Below are 24,879 nucleotides of genomic sequence, written 5' to 3'. Positions count from 1 at the left end.
CGAGGCAAAAACAAGCAACAACATGGTGTGGGGGCAGCCACTGCAGGTGCACTCCTGCCCTCCAAATACTGTTGGGTCCAATTTAGACAACATACAGGGCTTCACCAGAGTAATGACCAATCACAAAATCCCAGGTCTTGGGTAAGTGACCTAATTCCAATTCTAAGGGGTAGAGACTGTTTCTAATTCAGCTTTAACCCACAACTGGAAGGACTGGAGACCTGGAAATGGGATTAATGAGTAGATAGTGGTTCCAGAACTGATGAAGCTAAGGCAGCCTTTGTCATCCAATCTAAGTACACTTGGCCCTCCATATCCAGGGGTTCTGCATCCATGGGTTCAACCAACCATGGATCAAAGATATTTTTTAAAAATTGCATCTACACTGAACCTGTACAGACTTTTTTCTTGTCATTGTTACCTAGACTAGATAGTATAACTATTTACATAGCATTTACATTGTATGAGGTTTTATAAGTAATCTAGAGATGATTTAAAGGATACGGGAGGATATGCATAGGTTATATGCAAATACTATGCCATTTTATACAAGGGGCTTGAGCATCCACGGAACCAATCCCCCATGGATACCAAGAGGTGACTGTGTTTGTTTCAACATCTGTGGCAAAGGCACTTGGGCAAGGTGGGGTTTGGTCATAATCCAGGTGCCACCTTTGTTTGCATCATTGATTCATTTTTTTAAAGTTTAAAACTATAAAAAGGACTGTGAAAATGTAAGAAATATAAGTAGCTGCATGGTTCCACAGCCATATTCTCCCACAGCTGTCTTGTTTTCAGGAACCCTGAAAGTTCAACCTCATGTTTGCCCAGCAACTCTAGTTCTTTACCACCCCTCTGAGATGCAGAGTTTGGGAGTGTTGCCCTCTTTTGCTAAGAAAGATCTGTTCCTGTCCTTTATTTTTCTTTGCTTTATGCATAGCTTTCATTCCTTTTGTTGACCCTGGATAGCAAAATCACTGAACTGTCCTTGCTTTAAGGCTCTTTTTCCCCAGCTCTCCTTGGCTTCTGCTCTATATCGAATGATAATTTGACTAGACCTTTCCACAAGAGTTGCTGAAGTTCACAAAATTCTTGGAATACATGTATGTCTAACTTCAAAAAAGGAAAGTAAGAAGGGAGGGAGCGAGGGAGGCAGGCAGGCGGGCGGACAGTCAGTATACCAAAATAAAGCTTTTTTTTTTTTTTCCATTTGTCTCTCAGGTACACAGAGTTAAGTTAATCATATGATTATCATATTTCTTCATTCAAGTAACATCATCATTGGTCCATTCATTCAAATTCCCTCTCTGCTTTCATTTATTTTGCCCCTTTTTCCCACTTCTGTTCCTCTCAACTCTCCTTACACAGAAAATTCCAATGTATGTTCATGTGTTTTCTTTTAAAATATCTAACATTTGGTGTGCATGTATTTTAATTCTGCAAATAATATTTTATACATCTCATTAATTTCTTACTTGTTTCTCTTTGCCCCATGATTCTAAGATCCACCCATGCTTGCTTCTACATGCTGACCTATTCAATCAGGTGTGCACTGTCCATATTTTGTCTGCTCATTCACCCAGTACTGGACACCCAGGTTGCCTCCAACTCCCTGATGCCACAATGATGTGAAGAAAATTCTTGTACAGTTTCCCTTAAGTATCAGTTTGAGAATTTCTCTCAGATGTATATTCAGGAGTAGAATTGCAGGGTTATTTAGACAATTGCTCACATTGCCAAAAGTTTCTGGCATCATGGAAAGAATCATAGATGCATCCATCAGAGAAGGGAGTGCCTTCAAAGGGAGTACATTCAAATGGTTACTAACAAATCACAGGCCACATTAAATAAATTTAAATACATGAAACAGACACTTGAATGCTTAGGAACTGTTGCCAGTTAAAGACAAATCAGAAATGAAGACATGACATCTCTGAAATAAAAATATAAGTCAGTGGGATAAATGGTTTTGGATTCACAAGACCACATTCTCCACGTTGCTTCATGGGAACACATCTGCTGTGAAAAGCACAGTGCACCTGCCTCACCCCTCCCCTCTCCTCATTCTCTGGCCCCCTGGCCTCTTTCATAACCCAGCCCCATCCACAAAGTCACCTGCTGTTTGCCTGGTGTCTCCTTTATGGTGGGGACTCTATTTTTGCTCTCATCACTGCTGCCTTTCCTGCTCTGCAGCATCAACATCAACTCTGCAAAATTTCATCTTGCACCAGGGCTGTTCTGTAGTCACTGGGGACTGCCAGTGCATAATCTACAGCTTCTGTCACTTCTGTCTGACCTTTGCTCCTCATTCCTTATCCCTCAATCAAAAGCTCAGACAACCTCCCTGGTCAAATCTGAACCAAACTGCTCCTCTGGGAGCCACACCATGCTTGCATTTGGAGGGGGAGGCTGCCTGCTGAGAGGCTCCAGCTCCTGGGCTCTATTTGCATGAATAAACAGCTCTGAAGGGTTCAGTTGAAGCTTTTATGTAAACACTCTCCAAAATATGTTCTGCACTGCATTACCCCAGCAATAAAGATTCTGGAATCAGAATTTGGCTGTCAGTTTTATTGATGCTGCATGGGGTACAGTAAAATACAGCTTTCTCTTCTGGAAATTTATTGGCTTGGTAGTGCAGAAAGCAATAAGACTGTGTTTTTAATCAGGAAGCCAAGCAGACATGATTCCAGAAGAAATACAGGAAGCAAATATGCCATCGCAAGATTTCTCCCCCCACTATCCCTGTTCTTCTCAGATCCCCTCTTAAATAAGTTTGAGTGTTGAACGATGTGCTTAGTGGCACTGTCTTCAGGACTAGAATCAGAAGACGAAGTTTAGATCACTTCCCCTAGGTTGTATGACCTCTAAGAGACTGTTGACAGGAAGCAGTTTTCTGAAATGAATTTTTTGAAATCACTCTGCATTAGCTCTTAGGGAGGAACTGCTGATAAGCTGCTTTGCAGGAGGAACAGAGAGAGTGTGACATGTTTCCTCTCAAGAGCAGCAAGGTTAAAATGCCTGTCTCTCCTGCTCACCAACAGATAGTGAGTTAGGAATCACAAGCTTCAGCCCAGTACTGCACAGTGGAAAGGGCATTTGGAGTCAGTCTGCTTGGTTATTACCTTGCTCAGGTTACTTAATCTCTTTGTGATCCAATTTATTCTGCAATCAAAGGGAAATACCTACTTCACACCACTGCTGAGTAGATAAAATAAGGTTACAGGTGAGTGCGCATACTTTGGACAGCAGCTTACACCAGTAGCAAGCCCCTTCTGTGACAGTAAGACATCTCACTGAAATCCGATCTTCATGGAACAGGTGCTCTTTCCTGGTAGCTAAGGCAGTCCTTGCTGCACATATACATGAAAACAAGGTAGCATCTCCCACCTCTGTTTTCATGTTCCTGATCTTCACTTCCAACCTGAAATGTCCGGGTCCATTTCCTTCCTCTTTGCTGGTCCTTGGGCCAAATTCTTGAACCATTGTAGATGCTCAACAAATGTTGATTGAACATTCTTCCCTGCCTTGCAGATGCTTTCTTCTGATTTACCTTAATCCCAGGTTCCTTTAGCATTCATACATCATCCTGTACTGGTTTTGCTATCGCTGAGCATTGCTCTTTTCTCAACTCTTATGTACTGCATAGCTTTTATCTCAATTCCAAGAATATTTAGATTGTTCCTGTGGGTGAAGTGGAATACCTGAAGGAAATATTCTCACAGATGTCCCCCTCCCCTGCAAATGACAGAGATGCCTGTGTGAGTTACCCACAGGAGCAAAGTGGTCTGGTTTAGACAATATTAAAATAGGCTGCTTCGGGAAGATGGCATAGATCAGAATAGGAGTTCTTAGTGAATCTTCCTTTTTCCTGCCTGCCTAGTTTCCAATTGTATTTTCACCATTGATTTCTCCCCTTTATCCAAGATAGCTCCTTTTGCATCCTCCCAACCAAGCCTATAGGACCGCTCTAGAACACTTAACTACTTACTTTGTGCCAAGCCCTGTCCTTTACACGGGTGATCTTAATTAATCTCAACAACACTGTGAAATAGGAATTATTATTCCACTTTTATAGATGGAGAAACTGAAACACAGGGCTTAAATAACATGTTCAGGGTCATATAGCCAGGTCATAGGACAGTGGGGATTTGATCCCCGGTGTATCTGATCCCAAGGTTCGTGATCATAACCACAACATTTTATACTCTTTGATAAAGACTAAGGATGAGTCAAGGCACGTACCTTTATTGATAGAAGTTAAAATTCTCAACCTGTATAGAGCTGTTGGGAACTCTGTAGTCACACACACACACACACACACACACACACATTTTATTCATGAACTTAAAAGACACCCAATCTTAAATCTTAAATTCTTGGCTTTCCTTTTTTCTTTTCTAGATCACTCACCTATCTCCCTGTCAAAGTAATCCCATCTCAAGCTTTCAGAGGACTTAATGAGGTCGTAAAAATGTAAGTAAGTTACTAACATATCAAAAGACATTCATAATTGGAATAATAAATTTTTTTCTAAGAGAAAACAGAGTTGAAAGGGGATAATTTTTCTAGGAGAGAAATTGTGTTTAGGAAACCCTAGTATTTTTATCTTTATAGCACAAATAATATCTAGGGACCTTTGAAGAAAAGGTATGATTTTCAAGAGCCATTAAAATTCAGATAATTAACCTTGCTTCAAAGAACTGAATGCATTTTTGATAGATGATGAAATACTTTTTAAGTAGAAAAGAAGATAGATTCCAATCATAAAAATTTTCTTTCTGCTAGAGTAGCTATTCCCTTGTGTCACATTCTTAGATAACACCCACATAGAAGAAAATGTGTTGGAAGTTTATTGTGCATCAGAAGATAATCTTTGTATCTCAAATACAATAAGTGCATGACAAAAACACAGTATTTATAGCTGTATTGATGAAAGGCATTCATCAAACGTGTAAAGCAGCCTTATAATGCGGTGTGATCTCACGTTTGTCAGATGTAACTTCAATCATTTGTCCCTGGGTTTCAGCTTCCAGGGCCAAAAACCCCGTACATATAGAGAGAACTTTCTCAGTAGTGCAGTGTTCCAGCATCCTTCTTAATGTTAGCCTGAGTCAAAGGACCTCAAAGTCCAGTTAATTCCTGTAGGGCATCTCTAATTTTAGCAATCCACTGGACTTCTGAAGCCAATTTACATCTCTAAAGAAGATGCTATACCTTCAACCTTGGCTCCTTGGGGAACCTCTACTTCTCTTCTGGGTATTGGCAAGCAATGAGAATTTTAAAAATAATTCCTCAAGAATTAGTGCATATTACAGGAAATTCACTGCAAGTTAGAGACAAGTCAGTTTGCTTGAGCCTAACGCCTATTCTTCTGCTCTCAAGTTAAATCTTGAGTTTTGAAACTTTAAATGCATTAAGAACTCCTACTGAGAAAAACAGCCGAGTTAAATAAGCAAACCATTAGGTAGGAATAGGATGAATCAGCCCAGGAGAAAGCCATTACTGTGTTGTTCAGAAGATGTTAACTGCCTTAGGCTCTGCCTTTCTGTGGGCTAAGACTCTCATCATATCTGGAGCCTTCAGTGAACATTAACCTTAGAAACACACAAATGTACAATTTGTGAATCTGAGATTTTTTTCTCAGCTGGCAGCAAATGGTAGCTTATGTTGGGATTTTAGGGTAACACTGACATTACCTACATGCTTGGGGATGGTACAGGACAAAACAGGTTCCTTTGCTCTTGAGTCTTTTTAAAAAATCAATTCATTCATTAGTCCATTCATTCATTCATATCCTAACTACGTGCTAAGCCATATGAAGCCATCAGGGATTCACACATGAATAGAATAAACCTCTTGTCCTCAGTTTGCTCACAGAGCAAAAGAAATAGATAATTACAATCCATGATGGACACCATGTGCAAGAGTTGATCACTTTGCAATAGCCTCAGAACAGGATTTTGGGAATCCAAGGATTAAGAATTATGAATGAATTAATTCAATACAAATCAAAGCCTCACTATAGTGATGAAATGGGGACCTCGGAGATCCCAATCCTAGTTTTGAATCTTCATATAAATACTATTTGCTTTTCTCCTCAAGGCCTGTATTTTCAGAGCTGTAAAACAAGGGAATGTGATTAGATTTTCTCAAAGGGCCTATCTACTTCTAACAATCTGTGACTCTTAGTCATAGAAAAACAAGAGAAAAGCCTGTCACAGAAACAGGGGTTACTGAAACTTGCATTTCAACTGCACCTGGGTTGTAGATGCTCATCATTGCTCCTAAAGGGAGATGTTAGCACTTTATGATATGAGGACAACTAGCATGTTCCTGTTCTTTTTCAGAGGGACACAATGAAGTCCCTGGTTATTGGATCACACACACAGCTAATTATCATGCAGGTACAGTCATTTCTTTCATATTTCTTTTTTTTTTTTTTTTCCCCCCTTCTCCCCTAGTGAAATCTCTCAGAGTGATTCCCTGGAAAGGATAGAAGCTAATGCCTTTGACAACCTCCTCAATTTGTCTGAAATGTAAGCATCAGCTAACAGATAGTTTATTACTGTACACTATTACCCTCACTGGCTGGAGCCCACTCAGTATTTGTATTCAAGCATCCACTGTTAGGAATCCAAGAGGAAATGACTACAGCAATTACTAGGTCTGGGTAGGCACTAATTTCTCTCACTGCAGTGGCCTGAAGGTTGCCATGGTGACAACTGCTTCTCCCTGGGAGCTGTATAAACTCTGAAACATCACAGCACAAAGTTGGAAATTAAAATTGACATTGTGGAGTCCTGCCAAGTAGCTCTTGCCTTATGGAAGGAAGGGTATGGAGTACTTGGGGTAGTGGGAAAATTTGGAAAGAAGATTAGAGATCGTGAATTTGTTCATTGGGGGCTGTTTTGTCATATTCATTCACCAAATGCTTGGTGGGTTTTTTTGGTTTGTTTGTTTTTTGGTGACTGGCCAGTACAGAGATCTGAACCCTTGACCTTGGTGTTATAAGACCATGATCTAACCAACTGAGCTAATCGGCCCGCCCTGCACTAAATACTTCTTGAATACCTACCATGTAAAAGCTCTGTGTTGGGCCTGTGTATGTTGGGTTTGTTGTGTTTTGTTGCTATTGTGATGTTTTAAAATTAACTCTTAAAAAGAACCCTTTCCAAATTATCATTTTCCCCAAATTCACAAAAAGGAGGGAGAAAACTGGCTCAATTTAGTTTTCAGATGATGAACCTGTGGTCCAAAGATGTCACACAGCAAATTAGTGCCAGAGCTGGGACTAGAAATCAGGTCACTCAACTTCTAAACCAGGCCTTTTACTGCTGCTTCATGTGGTCCAAACCTGAGCTTCTAGAAGAGCACTCAAATATCACCTGCTTAGGAATTTCAAAAGTAAGGGAAGAGGGACAGTATTAGCATCAAATATTTTTTGAGCTCATGGTCCTGGCATTTCCACTATGTTGTGTCATTTAATCCTCACAGCTACTCTGAAGATTGGGGTAATTATCACTTTCATCCAGGGAGAGGAATGGAGGCTTGGAGAGGTGCAGCAACTTGACCAGTATGACACTTTGGACAATGACAGAACTGAGATTCAACCCCAGGCCTTTCTTCAAAGTTTGTGCATTTTCCACTGTACTACAAGGCCTCCCTATAAATGGCTCAATGAACAATTATCTAAAGAGAATAATTAATTAAGTATGTGAACACCCGCCATGTGTCCAGTCTAGGGCCAAGTGCTACTGGAATACAAAGGAGTTAAAATATAAATGTCCACCAGGAGATGACTATGTGGCCAGGGAGGTGAAACTAACTCACCAAATACAGGGAAATCAATATAATAGATATTTAAGTGCAAAAAGATATGGTATGGACTTTGTGAAGCAGAATTGTGGGTGGGGCTCATTACAATTGTAGATGACAGTCCTATCCCAGACCTGGAAATCTGCAGTTTTAAAAGACTTCCCAGCTAATGCTGAAGCACAACTTATATTGAAAATCACCAGGGCATAATAAATAATAAATAAATAAAGCTTCCCGTGATACAAAGCAGAATTTATCAACAGAAAGAAAAATAAAGCGCTCTAAGGGAAACTTTATGGATCCCAAAGAAAGCCCTAAGATAGGATGCTAGCTCCATGCAGGCTCTCTTTGCTTTGTTCACAGCTGTATTTCCAGCACCTTGAACAGTACCTGACACATGTAGGTGCTCAATAAATGTTTGTTGAATGAATGAAAGGAAGAATGAATGAGTGGCCTCAGGTCGGACCCCAAAAGATCTTTAAGAAATAAAAGTCCCTTCCATCCCACCCACATATAAATATAGTGCCCTATATTTGCTGTGAAATGATGCCTAGCCTCCTAACTTCCATGAGCTAGCGTTCCCTTCCGTAAAACTGGAATAATAATATGTTTGCTTCCTTCCTTACAGCTTGGCAGGTTTTGAGTAACAGAATTGGGAGAGATTAGATGAGGCATGGCTTTGCAAAGTATAAAAGTACAGCCATATCACTCCCATGTGAAGAATCAAAAGAACTTACAAGATGGAAACAGGCACAAACAGTGGGAAACTGTAGTAACCAATGATGGAACAAGCACTAGATTTGGAGTCAGAAAAACTGGGTCACATCCATGTTCTGCTACTCCTCAGCTGTGTGACTGACTATACAAAATCATACAACTTTTTTTCCCTGATTCCAGCAACCATAATAATAATCATTAACACTGGTTGAGGCCCATGAACCACACACATGCGTATCCTCTTCAAAAGATCACTCCACGAGGAAACTGAGGCACAGAGAGCCTGAAGTAATGTATCCAAGGTTGTTTGATTAGTAAAATCAGGATGTAAAACCAAGCGACTCCAGAGCCCATGTTCCTCACCAATACAACAATATTTTCTGTATAAAACAAGGTAATTATCATTTCCTCAGGTGGTTGTTGCCTGACTAAGAAAGCCAAAGGCATTTATTGGCTTTTTATTGAATTGAAAGTAGACAGGACTTGGCAACTGCGGCTACTTCTTTAAGGCTCACAGTTATCAGGGGAGTGGGAGGAAGAGCAAGAGCCCTACTATGGCACTGTGGTGTTATGGCTGTCCTTTCATACTTTCTAAAGTCCTGCCTTGTATTACCTCTGCTTATTCTATTGCTCAACACCTGCCAGCCTGTGAGGCAGAAGGCAACACTATCTCAGGGAAGCTAAGAGGCTGGGCATCATCACACAGCAAGTTATCTATAGAATTGACATAAAATTCCCAAAATTCAAGCCCCTGGCTGGCTGCTCCTCTGGATAACTAGTCAGTGTGGTGGTCAACCCAATATGAAGAGGACCAGTTTGCCTAAAAGGGAGAGTAGCTGATTTGCTCACCTCTCCTGAGAGTGAAATGTCTCACCACTCCCTGTGTGCATGTCCCACAATGGGGCAGGATCTACTCAGCCAGCAGCCCTGGATATTGGTGCAGTCAAGGGGGTGGGGGGTGTGCAGAGACAGACTCCCAGACAGGATGCTTTTATCTGCCTCTTCAGAAGTTAAGAGCAGAGCATCACTGCACCATGTCCATCTCCAGAGTCTCAGGAGCTCCTCTTAAGCATATGAAAGTCGGTTGATTTTGTTGATGCTGTTTTCAGCCAGTAACCTCTGATGATCACGGTCTCATGCATTCCAAACAATACATATCTACTAAACTGCTCCCTGTTTTTCCCTCTCTCTTTACAGACTAATCCAGAACACCAAAAACCTGGTATACATTGAGCCTGGAGCATTTACAAATCTTCCCCGGTTAAAATACCTGTGAGGAATTTTCCTTTTTAAGCAATTGGGGAGGGAAAGATGGGCATCTGATGAAAATCAAAACAATTAAAAGGTTGGGAAGTATTTTTTAACACACTCTTAGCATTATCTGCATGTTCCACTTCAGCCATCTGATTGAATCAGTATTTCTTGTCAGCCACCATGCCGGGTACTTTCACATACGTGTAAATGGTTCCCAACATTTTCTCTGTCCCAAACACCTGAGAAGAACATTACCCTTTGCAATGATTTTCAAAGTTGATGGTGGGGAATGGAGGGGTCATGACACTTTAAAAAGGGTAAATCAGAATCTCTAGGTGGTCAGAGAGTGGGTGAAGGTGGGAGAGGTAATTCTGACTTGACCCCCATCACTGGTTGAGAATTATTTATTTCCTTCATCTCATTTGTTCATTCATTAAGTGAAAACTTTTTAAGTATTGCCTTGAGGTAATATAACTAAACAGTTATATTCATAACTAAAACTGTATAAACACTGTGCCTTATAAACTAGATCATTACTTTATATTTCCCATTAACTCTTTTTTTTTTTTTTTTTTTTGCTTTTTTAAAACTTTCTTTTTAATTAATTTATTTTTTTATATTGTAAGATGTTGTGGAGCAGTTGAGGGGGAAGGGGTGGGAAATAGGATAGGAGGAGGAGAAAGGAGGGAGAGTGGGGCATGGTCAAGGTGCATGGCACCCCTCTCATTCTGGCAGGGGAGACCACGGGGCTTCCTGCGGCAGCTTGGTGGTTGTCGCTAGCCTGAATGTGGACATTGGGAGGGTGTGGCTGATGCCCTCGGCATCCCCCCACCTCAGCTTGGGAGCCTGGGAAGTTTCTGGCAGTGGCTCAGTAGTCATCAGTGGGCTGGATGCAGACTTCAGAGGGGCACGGCCAAGGCCCTCAGCCCCACACCACCCAGGCTCAGGAGCCCAGGGGGCTTCCAGTCCTTCTAGCTTTTATAGGTGTTCCTTGGTAGTGTTAGGCCTTTACTGGTTAATATCAGAACTTTGTCTTTGATCTGTGGGTTTTTTGTGTTTTCTTTCAGTTCTGTACTGGATTATTAGCTACCCCCACCACTTAAACTCTGCACTGGAACTAATTTGTTGTTGTTTTGTTACTTCTAAAGAGGGGGACTTCCTGTGGAAACCAGCACTTGAGCTGTGGTTGAGCCAAATTGCTCCTTTGCTGCTGTTTCTCTGGGGAAGGCTTTTTGTGCAGCTTAGGGTTTAATTGTTGACCTTGTAAGTACGTCCGGGTCTTGTGAGATCTGGTACACGTGGGTTATGTGATAACCCTAGTCTGGACCTGAGTCTTTTCAACAAACTATATCTCCTACAGATCTGTATTCCTGATCAGTCTCCACTGAGTGATCCTGTGCTGACTAGAGGAGAGATGAGCTGTCCATATTGTGCCCCAATGTTTCCCTGGTGGGCCCATCTCCCCCACACCTGTGCTCCAAACACTTTCCATGGGAAGGGCCATGTACCAGTCCCTTGCAATGACTCACCAGCTTCTGAGTGGCTCCTTTTTTCAGTTGTCTGTGGCCCCTCACTCCTATGTGGGTTCATGGGAATCCTATTAGTGGTCTTGCTGGCCTGGGGGCCACCAAGGCCCTCTTCTCCCCTGCATCTCCAAGAAACTTCATACAAAGGGCACAGGTGCAGCTTTTGCCAGCTCTTGCTCCATGTGCTCACCAGGGCCAGCCTTGAAGTGGTCAGGGCTCCAAACAATTAGAACAGTCCTTTCTTTCCATCATTGTGGCTACTCTTGCCTTCATGAACTCCATAGATCTTTCCTCCTCTTCCCCTGAGTTCTAGTGGCCCCAGTTTGGCAGTTTTTGCTTTTTAGTAGTTGTAAATTTGTTGATTTGGGGAGAGAGTGATACTGGGTATAGTCTATTCTGCCATCTTGATTGGAAGTCCCTCCCATTAATTCTTAATAAGTCTACTGGTTAACACTACAAATTGAGTACCACTGTAGCCCAACAGAGTCACTGCCTTGCCAGCAATACCAGAATTCCTGAAATTTGATACAATCTATAAATTTATTACTATGGTTCTTCTCAAATATCAAGTCATCACTATTCACACAGAAAAATGTAAAGCCCCCTAACACAGATATGCTCTCTCTTCTTTCTGATAAATTAAATTTCATAAACTCCCCCAGAAGATGTAAAGTCCAGTCACCACCACCCAAAAAGAGAAAAAAGAAAAACAGAAAGGGAGGAAACGGACATCCTCTCTCTGGTGTTCCACATCATCAGTCTTGCTCTGGGGCCTCCAATAGGAGCTGCTACTGGAACTGGCATAGCTTCTTTGGAACTCTAACACTGGACAATTCCAAACCCAAGTGTTCTGCTTTTCCAAACCTTCAGGGGTTCTGTAGGGCACATCAGCATACTGCAGCATCAACCACTTTGGAAAAATATAAGAAAATCCCAGAACCAAATTTGACCATTGCAGCCCCTTATTATCTCAAAATCATTGTCTTCATTAAATAGCACTTTCACCCCAAAATGTAATATTCCCCCAACCCAAATACACATTGCAGTCTAAGCCCACACTGCTATCCCCAGCCACACACAGGTCACAATTCAGTGTGACCTAGAGTTATAGGTAAAGAGGAGAACCAGAGAGAGCCAGAAGAGAAAACCAGCTTTGTTTCATTGTCATCAGGGTGCCAGGCACTTCGTATCAGTTGTCAAGAGCCCACAACTGGTGAATTTTAAAACAGATGCCTGGACTCCTCTGAAGGAGCCTCATTCTTATAATAAAGTATTCTTCAGTCTCGCCTATCACTTAAGCCTCCTCCCTTTTTGAAGTTAAATAAAGGGTGGAAGGAAAAAAAGGAGATGTGAGTAGCTCCAAATACCAAAAGAATGTTTAATGGTTTCAATGATATACAAGGCAGAAGTTCCTGAATTGCAAGGTAGCTAACTAAAGGGAGATTTTTTAATAATGAAGGATATGAGTTCTCATATGAGATTAATCTTCCTGAAGTGTTTGAATTAAAACCCGCTCCAAAGTGGAGGGATGTTTTCTAGAACTATCAAGAGTATGGAATAAACTAATTACCAAAATAAAATGGAATGCAATACAACAAGGAAATGCAAATGATTTAACAGGAAAAGGCAGGCTGGAAATATAAATGAAAAAGACCTGAAAGTTTGATCCCAGACCCTAGATCTCTAAATAGGAGTCATTAGGGCTGGCCAGTTAGCTCAGTTGGTTAGAGTGTGGTGCTGGTAAATAGGAGTCATTAGAGCAACTTCTCCCATGGCATTAGGGGCTTTTAAATTCTAACAATCTTCATCAGCTAAAAGTGTTACTGATAAAGCCAAACTCAATATTTCTTTAACTTAATATGAAAATCATATTTACAAATTGCCTTTCTACTCCTTCTTATCTTTATATCATAATGGCAATCACTCTCTGCCCACATCACCACTCTGCCCCAAATCACAGGAGCATCTGTAACACAGGCATCCGAAAACTTCCAGATGTTACGAAGATCTTCTCCTCTGAATTTAATTTCATTCTGTAAGTACCAGGCTGATTGCTGTGCATAACAGTTTCCTATTTGCAGCTAAAATTTGGAAAGTAAATATTTCTCATTTCTTTCCTCAAGGGAAATTTGCGATAACTTACACATAACCACCATACCAGCAAATGCTTTTCAAGGGATGAATAACGAATCCATGACACTGTGAGTAAACTCCCAGATTCATGCTGTGCCACACAGCCTCCTGCATTTCTCACTTCTGGCTGGAGGTGAGCTCTTTCTCGTGTTTTACTACATTCCTCACTTGCTGGTGACATTCTTCTTGACCTAAAATGCCAAGGGTGGGAGGAGTTGTGTGGGATTGCAGCTGGGTCATATATTCACATGACAGCCAACCAACCAACCAATTCAGTTCGAAATTAATCAAATGGGCCCTATGGATTTTCAGTGACCAAATTTCCAACTGATGAAATTGTTCACTGCATTAATGGAATATTCTGAGGCTGGGAAGACACAGCCTGGAGAGGAGTGGCTGTCTGGTTAAAAAGAGCACAGAAATTTCAAGATTTCGACTAAGAAGAGTTTGGAAGGAAATTCTCTAAGTAGGTAGAGCTGTATATCAACAGACCTTGCTTTCTTCCTCTGATTTTTCACCTTCTCCTTGGGTCCCTCTCCCTTTGTTTTGTTTGTTTGTTTGTTTTTGTGGCTGGCCAGTGCTGGGATCCAAATCCATGATCTTGGGGCCATAAGGCTGTGCTCCAACCAACTGAGCTAACCGGCCAGCCCCTCATTTTGTTTCTAAAGCAAAACAATCTATGCCCATTCTCACTGTCTCTTAATACTTTAAAACAATGTCTTTTTATTTGACAGTCACTCATCAGGTTACAGGGTTTCATAAGCCCTGCCCCTTTTGTGGTGTTTTCTAAGGCCTTGCTATTTAAAGTATAGTCCATGAACCAGCATCTTCAGCATCTTCTGAGAGCAGGTTAGAAATGCAGACTCTTAGGCCTACCCTGACTCAGCATCTGCATTTTCACAAGATCCCAAATGATTCATGTGTATGTAAAGACTGAGGAGGACAGTACTAAGATAACTCAACCCATTCCCTTCCCAGCACACCTGCGTGACTTCCTTCCCTCTGGTATCCCTGCCATCTATCTTCACATGGGGCACCTTCTTTGCCCCACCATTCAGAAGCAGCATCCTGGGCACCATGACTCACTTCTTTATATCTAAAGCCCAGTGACCCTTATTCAGTTCTGCTCCCCACATCCATATCCCTCTCACTCCTTGTGCTTCGGTTACGGTCCATGGAGGATTATGGTGAGGCAGTAAATGAGCTAACCCTTAAAGAATAAAAAGAGCATGGATTGGAATGCCTCTGAAATGAAGAGACAGACGTGAAGCAAGAGAAGAGACCATCTCAGAGCATTATGTTTTGTATCAATGGATTCTAAAAATTGGTATCAATAATACACTGCATTTATATAGCACTTTTACTTTGTGTAGGTATAATTTTACATGCATAATTGTCATGTTACAAAGCTGTAACCAGTGTAGCTCCAGCTCACAGTATTGCAATCAAAAGAATACAGAGGAGCAACCAAAATTATTTCAATATAACTCAAATTCTTTACTTTCAACTCTTGAACACTAGGAAGGAGACTTGTTGATCCTGGAAATACTTCCCGACAGTCTCTCTACTGCCGGCACTTCCCTCACACACCACAGCTCTGCCAGCTGTTTACATAAAGTGTCTCCAACCTGCCACTGCATAATGGGTCTGGAACTACTCATTCATCATGTCTCCTGCCAGAATCAGGCTATTCACAGAGAAAACTGAGTGAGGAAGTACTACACGCCTAAGGATCTGGGGTCTTCCTATGCCTACGTCGAGAACACCAAAGACATATAAGATTTATGTCCTCAAGAAGCTCATAATTCAGTGGGGGATGGGGGACATGAAAAATGAAAGAATAATATAAACCAGTAGATATCCACTGTGAAAGTGTGTGGTATACAGAAATAAGATCTCAGAGAAGTCCTCTTGGGTGGGAGAAGTCAGAGGAGGCTGCATAGTGGAGCTGAGACTTGAACTGGACCTCATAGAATCAGTAACATTTGTATGAGTAAATGGGATAATAGCAGCTAATATTTATATAGCACTTATTAAATTCCTGCACTGTTTTAATTACTTTTTAAAACTTAAAGTCTCACAGCAACCTTATGAGGTAGGGACTATCAGCTCCACTTTTAGATGAGGAAACCAAGGTAGCAAGAGGTTAAGCATTTATCCAAGGCCAAGATTTGGAGCCAGGCAGTCTGGCTCCAGAGGTGTGTTCTTAACCATTATGTGGTACCACATACAGAGAGAAGGGGAGCAAGGAATCCAAGTGAGGAGACAGCATGCACAAAAGCATGGCCATGGGAAGGGGAACAGGAAGAGGCTTCTCCTTGGAAGTAAACTTCCTGCTTAAGGAATGGAAAATAAGTTTGGATAAATAGCTGGGGTGGAGGGGACACTGGATTACAGAGGGCCTTGAATGCCAGGATAAGGGGATAAAGCTTGGAGAAAACTCTGAGAAAAGTAACAAGAAGAAACCACCCAACAGAATAGTTTTTATTCAAAGATCACAAATATCCAAGACTCCCTTTGATCTTGACATAAATCTAAAAATAACTAGAGACCAATAGGTATTCTTCCAAGGTAAATGTACATAATGGGAGTGGAGTGGAGTAGAAATGAAAGGGCAGAAGACAAGAAGGAGGATCCAGAAGAAAACAACGTTGAGATAATCCATAGATAACTATGAACTCACAAGACTGGGCCACCCCAACAGACTCAAACTCAAGGAGAAACCAAAGATTCCTTTTCATTCACCACACTTTAGCATGTGCATGCAAGAGCTGCATGGTATTCTAGTTCCAGGACCATAACTTGTGATTTTAAGAGGAATAGTGCATGCCAGCAGGGTGTGATTACCCCACCTCTGAAGTTAGTGAGGGTTGTGGCTCCATCTCTCTCAGAGAGTCTGTAGGGCACTGCGCTTCCCTCCCCTACTCACTCTTGCCCTTCATCTGGAAGAGGAGTGATTAGTCATTTGCTTGGCACTTGTTCTCAGCTGAAAGGGCCCTTCTGTAAGTGAAGGATCATGTTGAGCACCCTGCTGGAAAAGGGAATTACACTTAAAGAGGAAAGCCTTATTTTCTCAACTATAAAGTTCAACTCCCTAATTAGAAAATAACGAAAGCAAGCCTTCTCTTTTCATTATTAGAAGTATTTGAGATTTTGCTTTTTGTGGAACTTGTCTTGCTCTCTCCTAACCCAAATCTTTATCAACTGCGAGCTCATGTAGTGGAAACAAAATACGTCACTTGATGCTGGAGAAGCTCAGTGGGGCTAATGCTAAAACTATTCATTACAGTCTTATGTCCCGTATAGCCACTTTGGCTTTTCATTAAATCTCTTTAAGAGGCCACCTTGAAACATCTTCCCTGTGTGAGCAGGATTTCCCTGAACCACCTTTAAAATATTCTAGATGACTGGTCCCACCAGTCTCAAAAAGGAGACGACAACCTTCATCCGTATCCGAACTCCACAAAGAGATAGAAAAGTCCTAGCAACTAATTTTCTAAGATGCTTCAAGCAGGGATGTCTGACAAAGCATGACAAGATCCCAGGCTGCAACCATGACAAGACACAGTAGAGAATCCGCTGGGTGTTAACATAGGAAGTCTGGGTTTTAGTCCTGCCTCTGCATCTAACCAGCCAAGCAGCCTTAGTCAAGTCATGTCACCTCGACATGCCTCTCTCTCTTTTTATTCAATCTGATTACTAATACCTGCTTGTGAAAATCCAATCACATTGTGTCAACTTCCCCATTAGCACAATTAACAACAGTTAAAAACTAATGTTCAACAACATAGAGCAAGCCAGTTGTTTTAGACCATCTTTAAAACATCTCATCACCTCCTCTCAAATAATTTTTTTTATTTTGAAACTTTTCACTGAAAAATGGAGTCACTTCCCATCATTTGTTTTTCCACTGACAAATGGAAAGAACAGTATGACGAACACCCCATACACCTTACCTGTATTCACCAGCTATTAACAGCTAGCTACACCCACTCCATCTCTACATACATGAGTATATACTCACATGTGAGTATGTACATACAACACATTGCCCTTTTGCCAAACCAGCCAAAAGAAGTTTATAGACATCATGACATTTCATACCTGATACTTGAGCATGTAGCTCCCCAAAACAGGGACATTCTACATAACTGCAATGCCATTACATCTAAGAAAATCAACATGAATTTAATGATATCACCCAACCTATAGTCCACATTTGGATGAAAATGTCTTTACAGATTTTTTGACATTCAGAATCCAATCAACATTTATGTACTGCATTTTGGCTGTTAAGTCCTCAGTCCTCCCAACCTCACCTCCCACATCTCCTTCCACTACTCGAATTGTCCCCCTGCCTTCCTCTGTTCTGTATAACACTGAATCCTTTGAGAAGCCCAAGCCAGTGTTCTGTATTCATCTGATTTTATTACCATGACTAGATTCAGGTCAAACATTTTTATAAGAACATGCAAAGGGGATGTTGTGTCTCTCCCACTGCATCAAATCAGGAAGTACATCATGTCACACTGCCCCACCACTTGACCACTTGTTTACGGTGGCGACTGCCAGACCTTTTAATTGTAAGGGCACATTTTTCCCTTTGTCATTAATAAGTAAGCCACAGTGGGATGCTTTGAATTTGTGTGTCTATTCAGTTGGCCGACAACCTTTCATCCAATGATTTCAGCTTCTGCTGATTATTCAAAGGGAGTTACAAAATCGTAATTTTTATATTCTATCATTCCTCTACGTTTATTAGCCAGCACTCCTCTGTAAAAAAAAAAAAAGAGTCTTCTTTTATTCCCTCTTTCCTCTCTCTCTCTCGTGCTCTTTGGAAGTATCACTATGGAACATGGATTTTTCAAAAATTTGCTTCAGTATATTAGAATCCATTACTGTCATCATTCTTCTTGATGCCTGTCACCCTTTTTATTATTACATATGGCAAGGTCACATAAGTTGACATGAACTTGGCTGAGGTGGAGGGAAACATGAAGACTCAGTGCTGCTGAAAGGTAGGAGGCACATCCATATCAGGGAGAGAGAGCCCTTGACAAAAAGACTGTGAGTGCCCCCAGAAACGGGGGGACCCTGATGTACATTCAAAACTAGGGTGACGGCAACACACGGTGGTAAACGGGCAGCAGTAATCCATACAGCTACTCCCAGGACATCCACTGGAGAAGTGTCTTCATACATGAAGGATTATTTATATAAGGACTTCAGCAAAGTGCCCTACAGGGAACACAGTGGCATATTTAGTACCCCCCTTCTTTAAGATGCTGTTTATTTGGTCGTTGATAAAAATTTGCTTACAGAGCGTATAGTTTCTAAAAGAGTATGCTTTGCCCTTCAACAATGGGGCCACTTTTTGAGACCTTGAGGATCTGTAAACATAGATTAAGCTTTTTTCTTTGAAATCATCCAGAAACCAGGTGATCCAAGAGAATTATGGCCAAATGTCAAATACTATTAACATAACCCCAGAAATACTTTTAGAACCCCAGGAATATTTGAAGTTCTTTATAAGTACTCCATTCAGAATTGGAGTATCATCTGTGATTAATATCTAAAGCCTGAATCTTATTTTGAACAAAAAGGTACCATTTTCTCTGTCTGATTCACAATTGCTGACATTTGAGTACAGGACCTAGGCAATGCTTTAAAGTTAGGTGCAGCTATTGTAACAGAGGAGAGGGCAGGGGGAGCTCTTTATTTCTGTGCCAGTGACAAAATCCTCAAGGCAAAGGAAGCCCTCCTCATTTAATTCTGATACCATGATGTTCTGGGAAAAAGAGTTATCTGAAGTGACTCTCCAGATGTTTTTAAAGGGCATTAAAAGCATTGTGCAGGCCTGACAGCATGAGCTCTCCCACTTGTATTTGTAATTTCTCCAAAGTAAGGAAGCCACTCTTTTAATCAAAACAAGGAAGATCAATCTATTATGTGTGACTGGTAAGAACAGAGACAGAAGCAGCTGAAAAGGAAACAGTGAGACATGTTCTTTGGATAGTTGGGACAAGCAGGACCCAGGCTATTAAAAAAAGAAAGACATTAAAAAATGTCCAAATGCAAAAATGTCCACGATGCTAGCACAGACCAAAGGTGGTCAAGAGCCCTTGGAGAATGAATACATTGAGGCAGCCCAGGCCACTGACCTGACTTGCTCTGCCCAGGAACAAAAAGGTCCCTACCCCAGTGGAGGAGGATGACAGTTCAATTAAACAGGACACCTGTATTTGATAGAAATACTGGCAAGAGCATGGAAAGGGAGAATTTTTTCTCTGTTCTGGTCAGAAGGCTAGAGGCTACTGCAAAATATAATGATAATGATGATGATAGGACCAATACATTAAGCATTTATTGTATTCCAGAACCTATTTATAAGTGCTTAGCATATATTTACCCTTTTAATTCTCTAACAGCTTTATGAGGTCGATACTATTGCTATATTTTCAGATTAGGAAACTGAGTCACAGAGAGGTTAAGTAACTTTCCCATAGTATTTCAGGTTGTAATTAGCAGAGCTGGGATTCAAGCCCAGGCAGTTGGGCTTAGTGCCTACACGTTTAATCATGAGGCTGCACTTAGAGCAATGGCATTGTGAGCCCAACAAAAGAGTATGAAATCTAATATTTGTCAAAACTAGGATCAGGGCAGCACACAGCTGTGACAGGTAATGGGCATCTAGATAACTCCCGGCAGATTTGCTTTGCAAAAACAAAGAAGAGGCTATTTTTTATTGATCCACTACACATGTAGAGAATGCAATAAGGGGATTAGACTCTGTACTCCCTTCTGAGCAACAGTCCATCTGATGTGCAGCATGGAAATGAGAATAGCATCGCCCTCTGATATTCCCTCGCACAAGGTTCCCAAACTAGGTTGCCCAATACTCACTGAGAGAGCTTATGATAAAAGGGCATGTTCCTGGATACCACTGCTAGTTTCTGATTCAGTAGGTCTGCAGTGGTCAGTAGGTCTGAGTGTGCATTTTTGACAAGGAACTCCAGGTGATTCTGATTCAGTGGATGGAGGAGAGTGCCTTGACAAATGCTGACCTAGACTCTAAGAAATCAAATTTAAGGAAGTTCAGAAAAAAGAAAGGTATGATTCCTCCACCTAAAAGCGATTGTTATAAAGGAATTCAACCCCTGAAATGTCAGGAGACTGCCAAAGAGTAATATTCTAAATGTAAAATAAAAAAGTATTCCACTGGGATGGAGCTGCTAAAGAGGCAACATGGTTGTGTATAAATTACACAAGACAACAGATATAAACCACGTACCTATCCTCTCAGATCCCACAATACAAAAGGGAAAGGAAAACTATTGAAAAATGGTATCCAATAATCCCATATGGAGCATAGTTAAGAACTAGTGTGTGAGGCCGTAAACTCAGAAGAACTCCAGAAAAAGGCATGTGAGAGCAGGGGAGGCCATGCAGGAGGGCCCTCCCTCCAGGAAGGTCAAAGCTGCCGCCTCACCCAGACTGCTGACTGAGCTCCTGCTCTGTACCAGGCAATGTGCGAGGCCCCAGAGGTGTTAAGTAATGAATTAAATATGCTCCCACGCTCTCTTTGAACTCAATCTAATGAGGAAACTTTAAGAATTATTTTGTAATCTCTAATTTACACTTGCATTTCCTGTATTTCAGAGCTCACATATCACAGTTCAACATGAGTCCCACCTATATTTATTTATATGCTGGTTTGCCACAGGTGTGCTGTGGGTTGATAGAAAGAGACCATACACACACATATTTTACATACATACATATTATATACATATGCACACGCCGTAAGGTGAGGTTCCATGCTTGTTTTATTTATTAAAGGCTAGAGAAACCTTGTGGACAACAGCCACCTGGAGCAGGAGCAGGTGGAACATGTGTCTGAACAGTTTCTCAAGTCATACCCTTCAGCCTGTCCCTAACACGGCCATGCAGCTGCCAGCAACCCTGTAAAAGGAAGTCAGGGTCTTGCCAGATACCAGGAGCTTAATTCTATATTGCACCATACCCCTTTCTCACTTGGGTCTTACATCGCTGTTCCCAAAAAAGCTTATACAAATATTTCCATTTAAGACAGTGGCTCTCACATTTGTTTGCCTATACCTTACAGTGAGAAATTCATTTATATAGACCCATGTGGTCATCCAGTTCATTTAACATATATTCCCAAGTGCCAGGCACCATTTTAGATATGGGAGATTCTGCAATGAACAAAACAGTTTGAAATCCCTGCTCTCATGAAGCTTATGTTCTCCTGGGTGAGGTACAAAAGAAATAAGTAAAATATAATCTTGGGTCACATGGTGATAGAACAACAGAGGAAAAACTAATTAGGGAAGGGGGATAGGAAATGCTGGGGGATGGGAGGTTGGTATTTTAAATACGGCAGCCAGGAAAGGACACACTGCGAACCTGCAGGAGAAGGATAAGTGGGCCATGAGGGCATTGGGGGAGAGAAAAGTAAAAACAACCAGCAAAACTGATGATCTGGAAGTAGCTCCAGACAAAGTGTGTTCTGTCCCATTTCTGCTAATTCTGAGCTTTGGACAAGTCACTTTCCCTCTCTGAGCCTATTCCCTTCTTTGTAAAATGAAGGGGTGATGCTTGATCCTCACTAGGCTTCTTTCTGATTCTAACATTGCCCAGTATCTGTGTTCTAAGGAGCCTCTCATGTCTTATTCTGAGTAGAAGTATATGTATCTATGTTGTGCATGTGTGTATATTTATACATATACCTATGAATACATATACATGCATATATATTCTCACATATCTGTGTATTTACATGTATATACCACATTAAAATGGCAGAACAAAATTTCATAAACATTATCACCCTAATACCTTACAACATACTCTAATACTTTTCATTTGTTCTATTCTTTTCTATTTCATTTTTTAAAATGCTGGTTGCACCCAACTAAATTGATTTCACCATCTACTAATGGGTCTCAAAGAACTATATACATACATTGAAATCTTGATTGTAGAGCCAAATCTGACATCAGGAAAACCGCATATTTATCCAAGAAAACAGAAAGCTGACTCAGTACTGGGGCCTTCCTTTGGTCTCAGCTTCCAGCAGCCCAGAAAACCCGTATGCCCACACAGGCCTGCAGAACCAGAGAAAAGGCTTAAGTGTTAGACAGCTCTGGCCTCAAATCCCAGCTGTGCCACTGCTCTCCTTTGACCTTAAGTGAGCTACGTTACATAAAGGTGAGGCTTAGGTTTCTTATCAGAATAATGGAAATAATGATGAGGATTAAATCATAAAATGTACATAGAAAGGCTGGTCAAGTATCTGGCACTTAATAAGCACTGAATAAATTGGTGGTGGTGGTGGTGGTGGTGGTGGTGGTGGTGGAGATAGAGCAAAAAGAGCTTCATCCCTCTTGGCCCATAGAATCTAAAATGTTAGTGAAACAGAGCTGAATATTACGAATGCCAGTAATTATCTTCGCACTAAATGTCACAGGAGGAAGAATGTGTGCTTCCAAACTGCGTTTCTTTTGGTTCCTTCCCATTCCTAAACCCTCTCTCCTCCCTCCTTCAGCAAACTATATGGAAATGGATTTGAAGAAGTACAAAGTCATGCATTCAATGGGACAACGCTGATTTCACTGTAAGTATTTGCTTATTGCCCCAGCTCATGAATAAAAATGAAATATTACTCTGGCTACCAGATCACACTCAATCTTCAGCAACTAACTCAGGGCAAAAAAATAAACTTTCAAGTGACTAGTCCTCAGTGTTTCATGCATGTTACTAGGCAACCGCCTGGCTGGAAACCCCAGAGTACCCTGATTTCAAAGACAGATACAGCCTCAATCCATTGAAGTTGACAGTTTGCTGAAATATTCAACACCCTACTTTATGCCTCCTCCATCTCAGCCTCCCCTTCTAGCCCCCTCGCTCAGGTTGATGGTGTGTTAGAGGCAGCACAATTTCACAAAGAAATTCTTCCCCTGGACCCACTGCAAAGAAATCAAGTAACACCATTTACCAGCCTAATCAGCCACAATGGACCTGCTCAGAGAATCCCATCTCCCTGGGCTAACAGAGGAGCAAGCTCTTTTTCCACAGGGTGAGGGAGCTTTGTGTTTTTACCACCCTACCCCAGTCCCCAGTGTTAACAGCCTTTATCTCAAGAGAAACACCCCTACTGCTTCCTTCATTTGTTCTCAACCTCTTTCTTTCCATGGCTCCTCTTCTAAAAGGGTGGCACATTCACAAAGCATGTGGGGCTGAGGACATTTGAGCCATAACAGGTAAAGGGTGAGGTGACAATCATCCTACAGTCATGTGTAATCAAAACTAAGAGTGCAGGATAAGCTCAACTAAAGCCATCATTAAGCAAAACAAAGTCTGGGCCGGCCCGTGGCTCACTCAGGAGAGTGTGGTGCTGATAACACCAAGGCCCCGGGTTCGGATCCCGTATACGGATGGCCGGTTCGCTCACTGGCTGAGTGTGGTGCTGACAACACCAAGTCAAGGGTTAAGATCCCCTTACCGGTCATCTTTTAAAAAATTTTTTTAAAAAAAAGAAAAACAAAGTCTTTTAAAATAAATAGGTGGTATAAAAGACAATCTAAACCAATGCTTCTCAAACTTTAACACATAAAAAGATAATCTGCAGACTGGTTAAAACACAGATTCCCAAGCCCAATTCCAGGGATTCTGTTATAAGCAACAGAAAATGGACAAATACAATCTGTTAGCAGGAAAGGTAGAAGGTTAAAAGGGATACTGACATGAATGCTGGGGTTGTCTGAATACAGGGGGTGGCTGAAGTCCTTTATAGCTGAGCTCACCTGAACAAGGGGGAAAAACAAGAGGACTGTATATAAAATTGGGAGAAAACAAATGAGGAGGAAAAGCCAGACCAAAATCAAACAGACTTGGAGGAAAACCAGCAGAGCACATCCTTGGAAGGTCAGGGAAAGCAGAGTTCAGGAGGGAGGACTTTAGGTGGTCAGCAGTGCCTCAGCCATTACAGAGATGCCAAAACGGGTACAGACTGTGGAAAGTCCAATTAGTCAAAATTCTGCATTCCCCTGTACCTCACTGTTGCAAAAAAGAGGAAACCAAGAACACAAATCAGTTTGTCAAGAACATGAATCGATGTCATTGATATGTCCTTTCAACAAACATTTATTAAGCACCACCAGTATATTAGGCACTGTGTTAAGTACTGGGTCTGCTTGGTAGAGTGGGCCTGAGGACACGATGTTTAGGCTGAGCCTAAAGGATGACAAGGGGTCCACCATGACAATAGTGAGGGGAAGCGCATTACAGGAAGAGGAAGCAGGATGTGCAAAGGTCCTGAGTTGAGAAAGAAGAGAAGTTGATAAGTTCCAGGAATTGTGAGGAGGCCAGTGTGGCTGGAGGTTCTTCAGCAAGGGAAAGACTGGAGAAAAGT

At 41.5% G+C, this 24,879-nt stretch overlaps 1 protein-coding gene across 1 annotated transcript in view; it reads left to right on the top strand.

Moving 5' to 3' along the window:
- Positions 1-24,879, top strand: part of LHCGR (luteinizing hormone/choriogonadotropin receptor) — a 54,175-nt gene that overhangs the window by 12,411 nt on the left and 16,885 nt on the right. Inside the window, exons 2-7 of the mRNA XM_063078958.1 lie at positions 4,402-4,473; positions 6,462-6,536; positions 9,730-9,804; positions 13,273-13,347; positions 13,436-13,513; positions 23,014-23,082. Coding sequence (XP_062935028.1) covers positions 4,402-4,473; positions 6,462-6,536; positions 9,730-9,804; positions 13,273-13,347; positions 13,436-13,513; positions 23,014-23,082 — 444 coding nt within the window. The remainder of the gene's footprint in view (positions 1-4,401; positions 4,474-6,461; positions 6,537-9,729; positions 9,805-13,272; positions 13,348-13,435; positions 13,514-23,013; positions 23,083-24,879) is intronic.

This window comes from Cynocephalus volans, chromosome 14, assembly GCF_027409185.1.
Source record: "Cynocephalus volans isolate mCynVol1 chromosome 14, mCynVol1.pri, whole genome shotgun sequence".
NCBI lineage: Eukaryota > Metazoa > Chordata > Mammalia > Dermoptera > Cynocephalidae > Cynocephalus > Cynocephalus volans.
The sequence above is the reverse complement of the archived record's forward strand: the minus strand, read 5'-3'. Positions and strand labels throughout refer to the sequence as shown.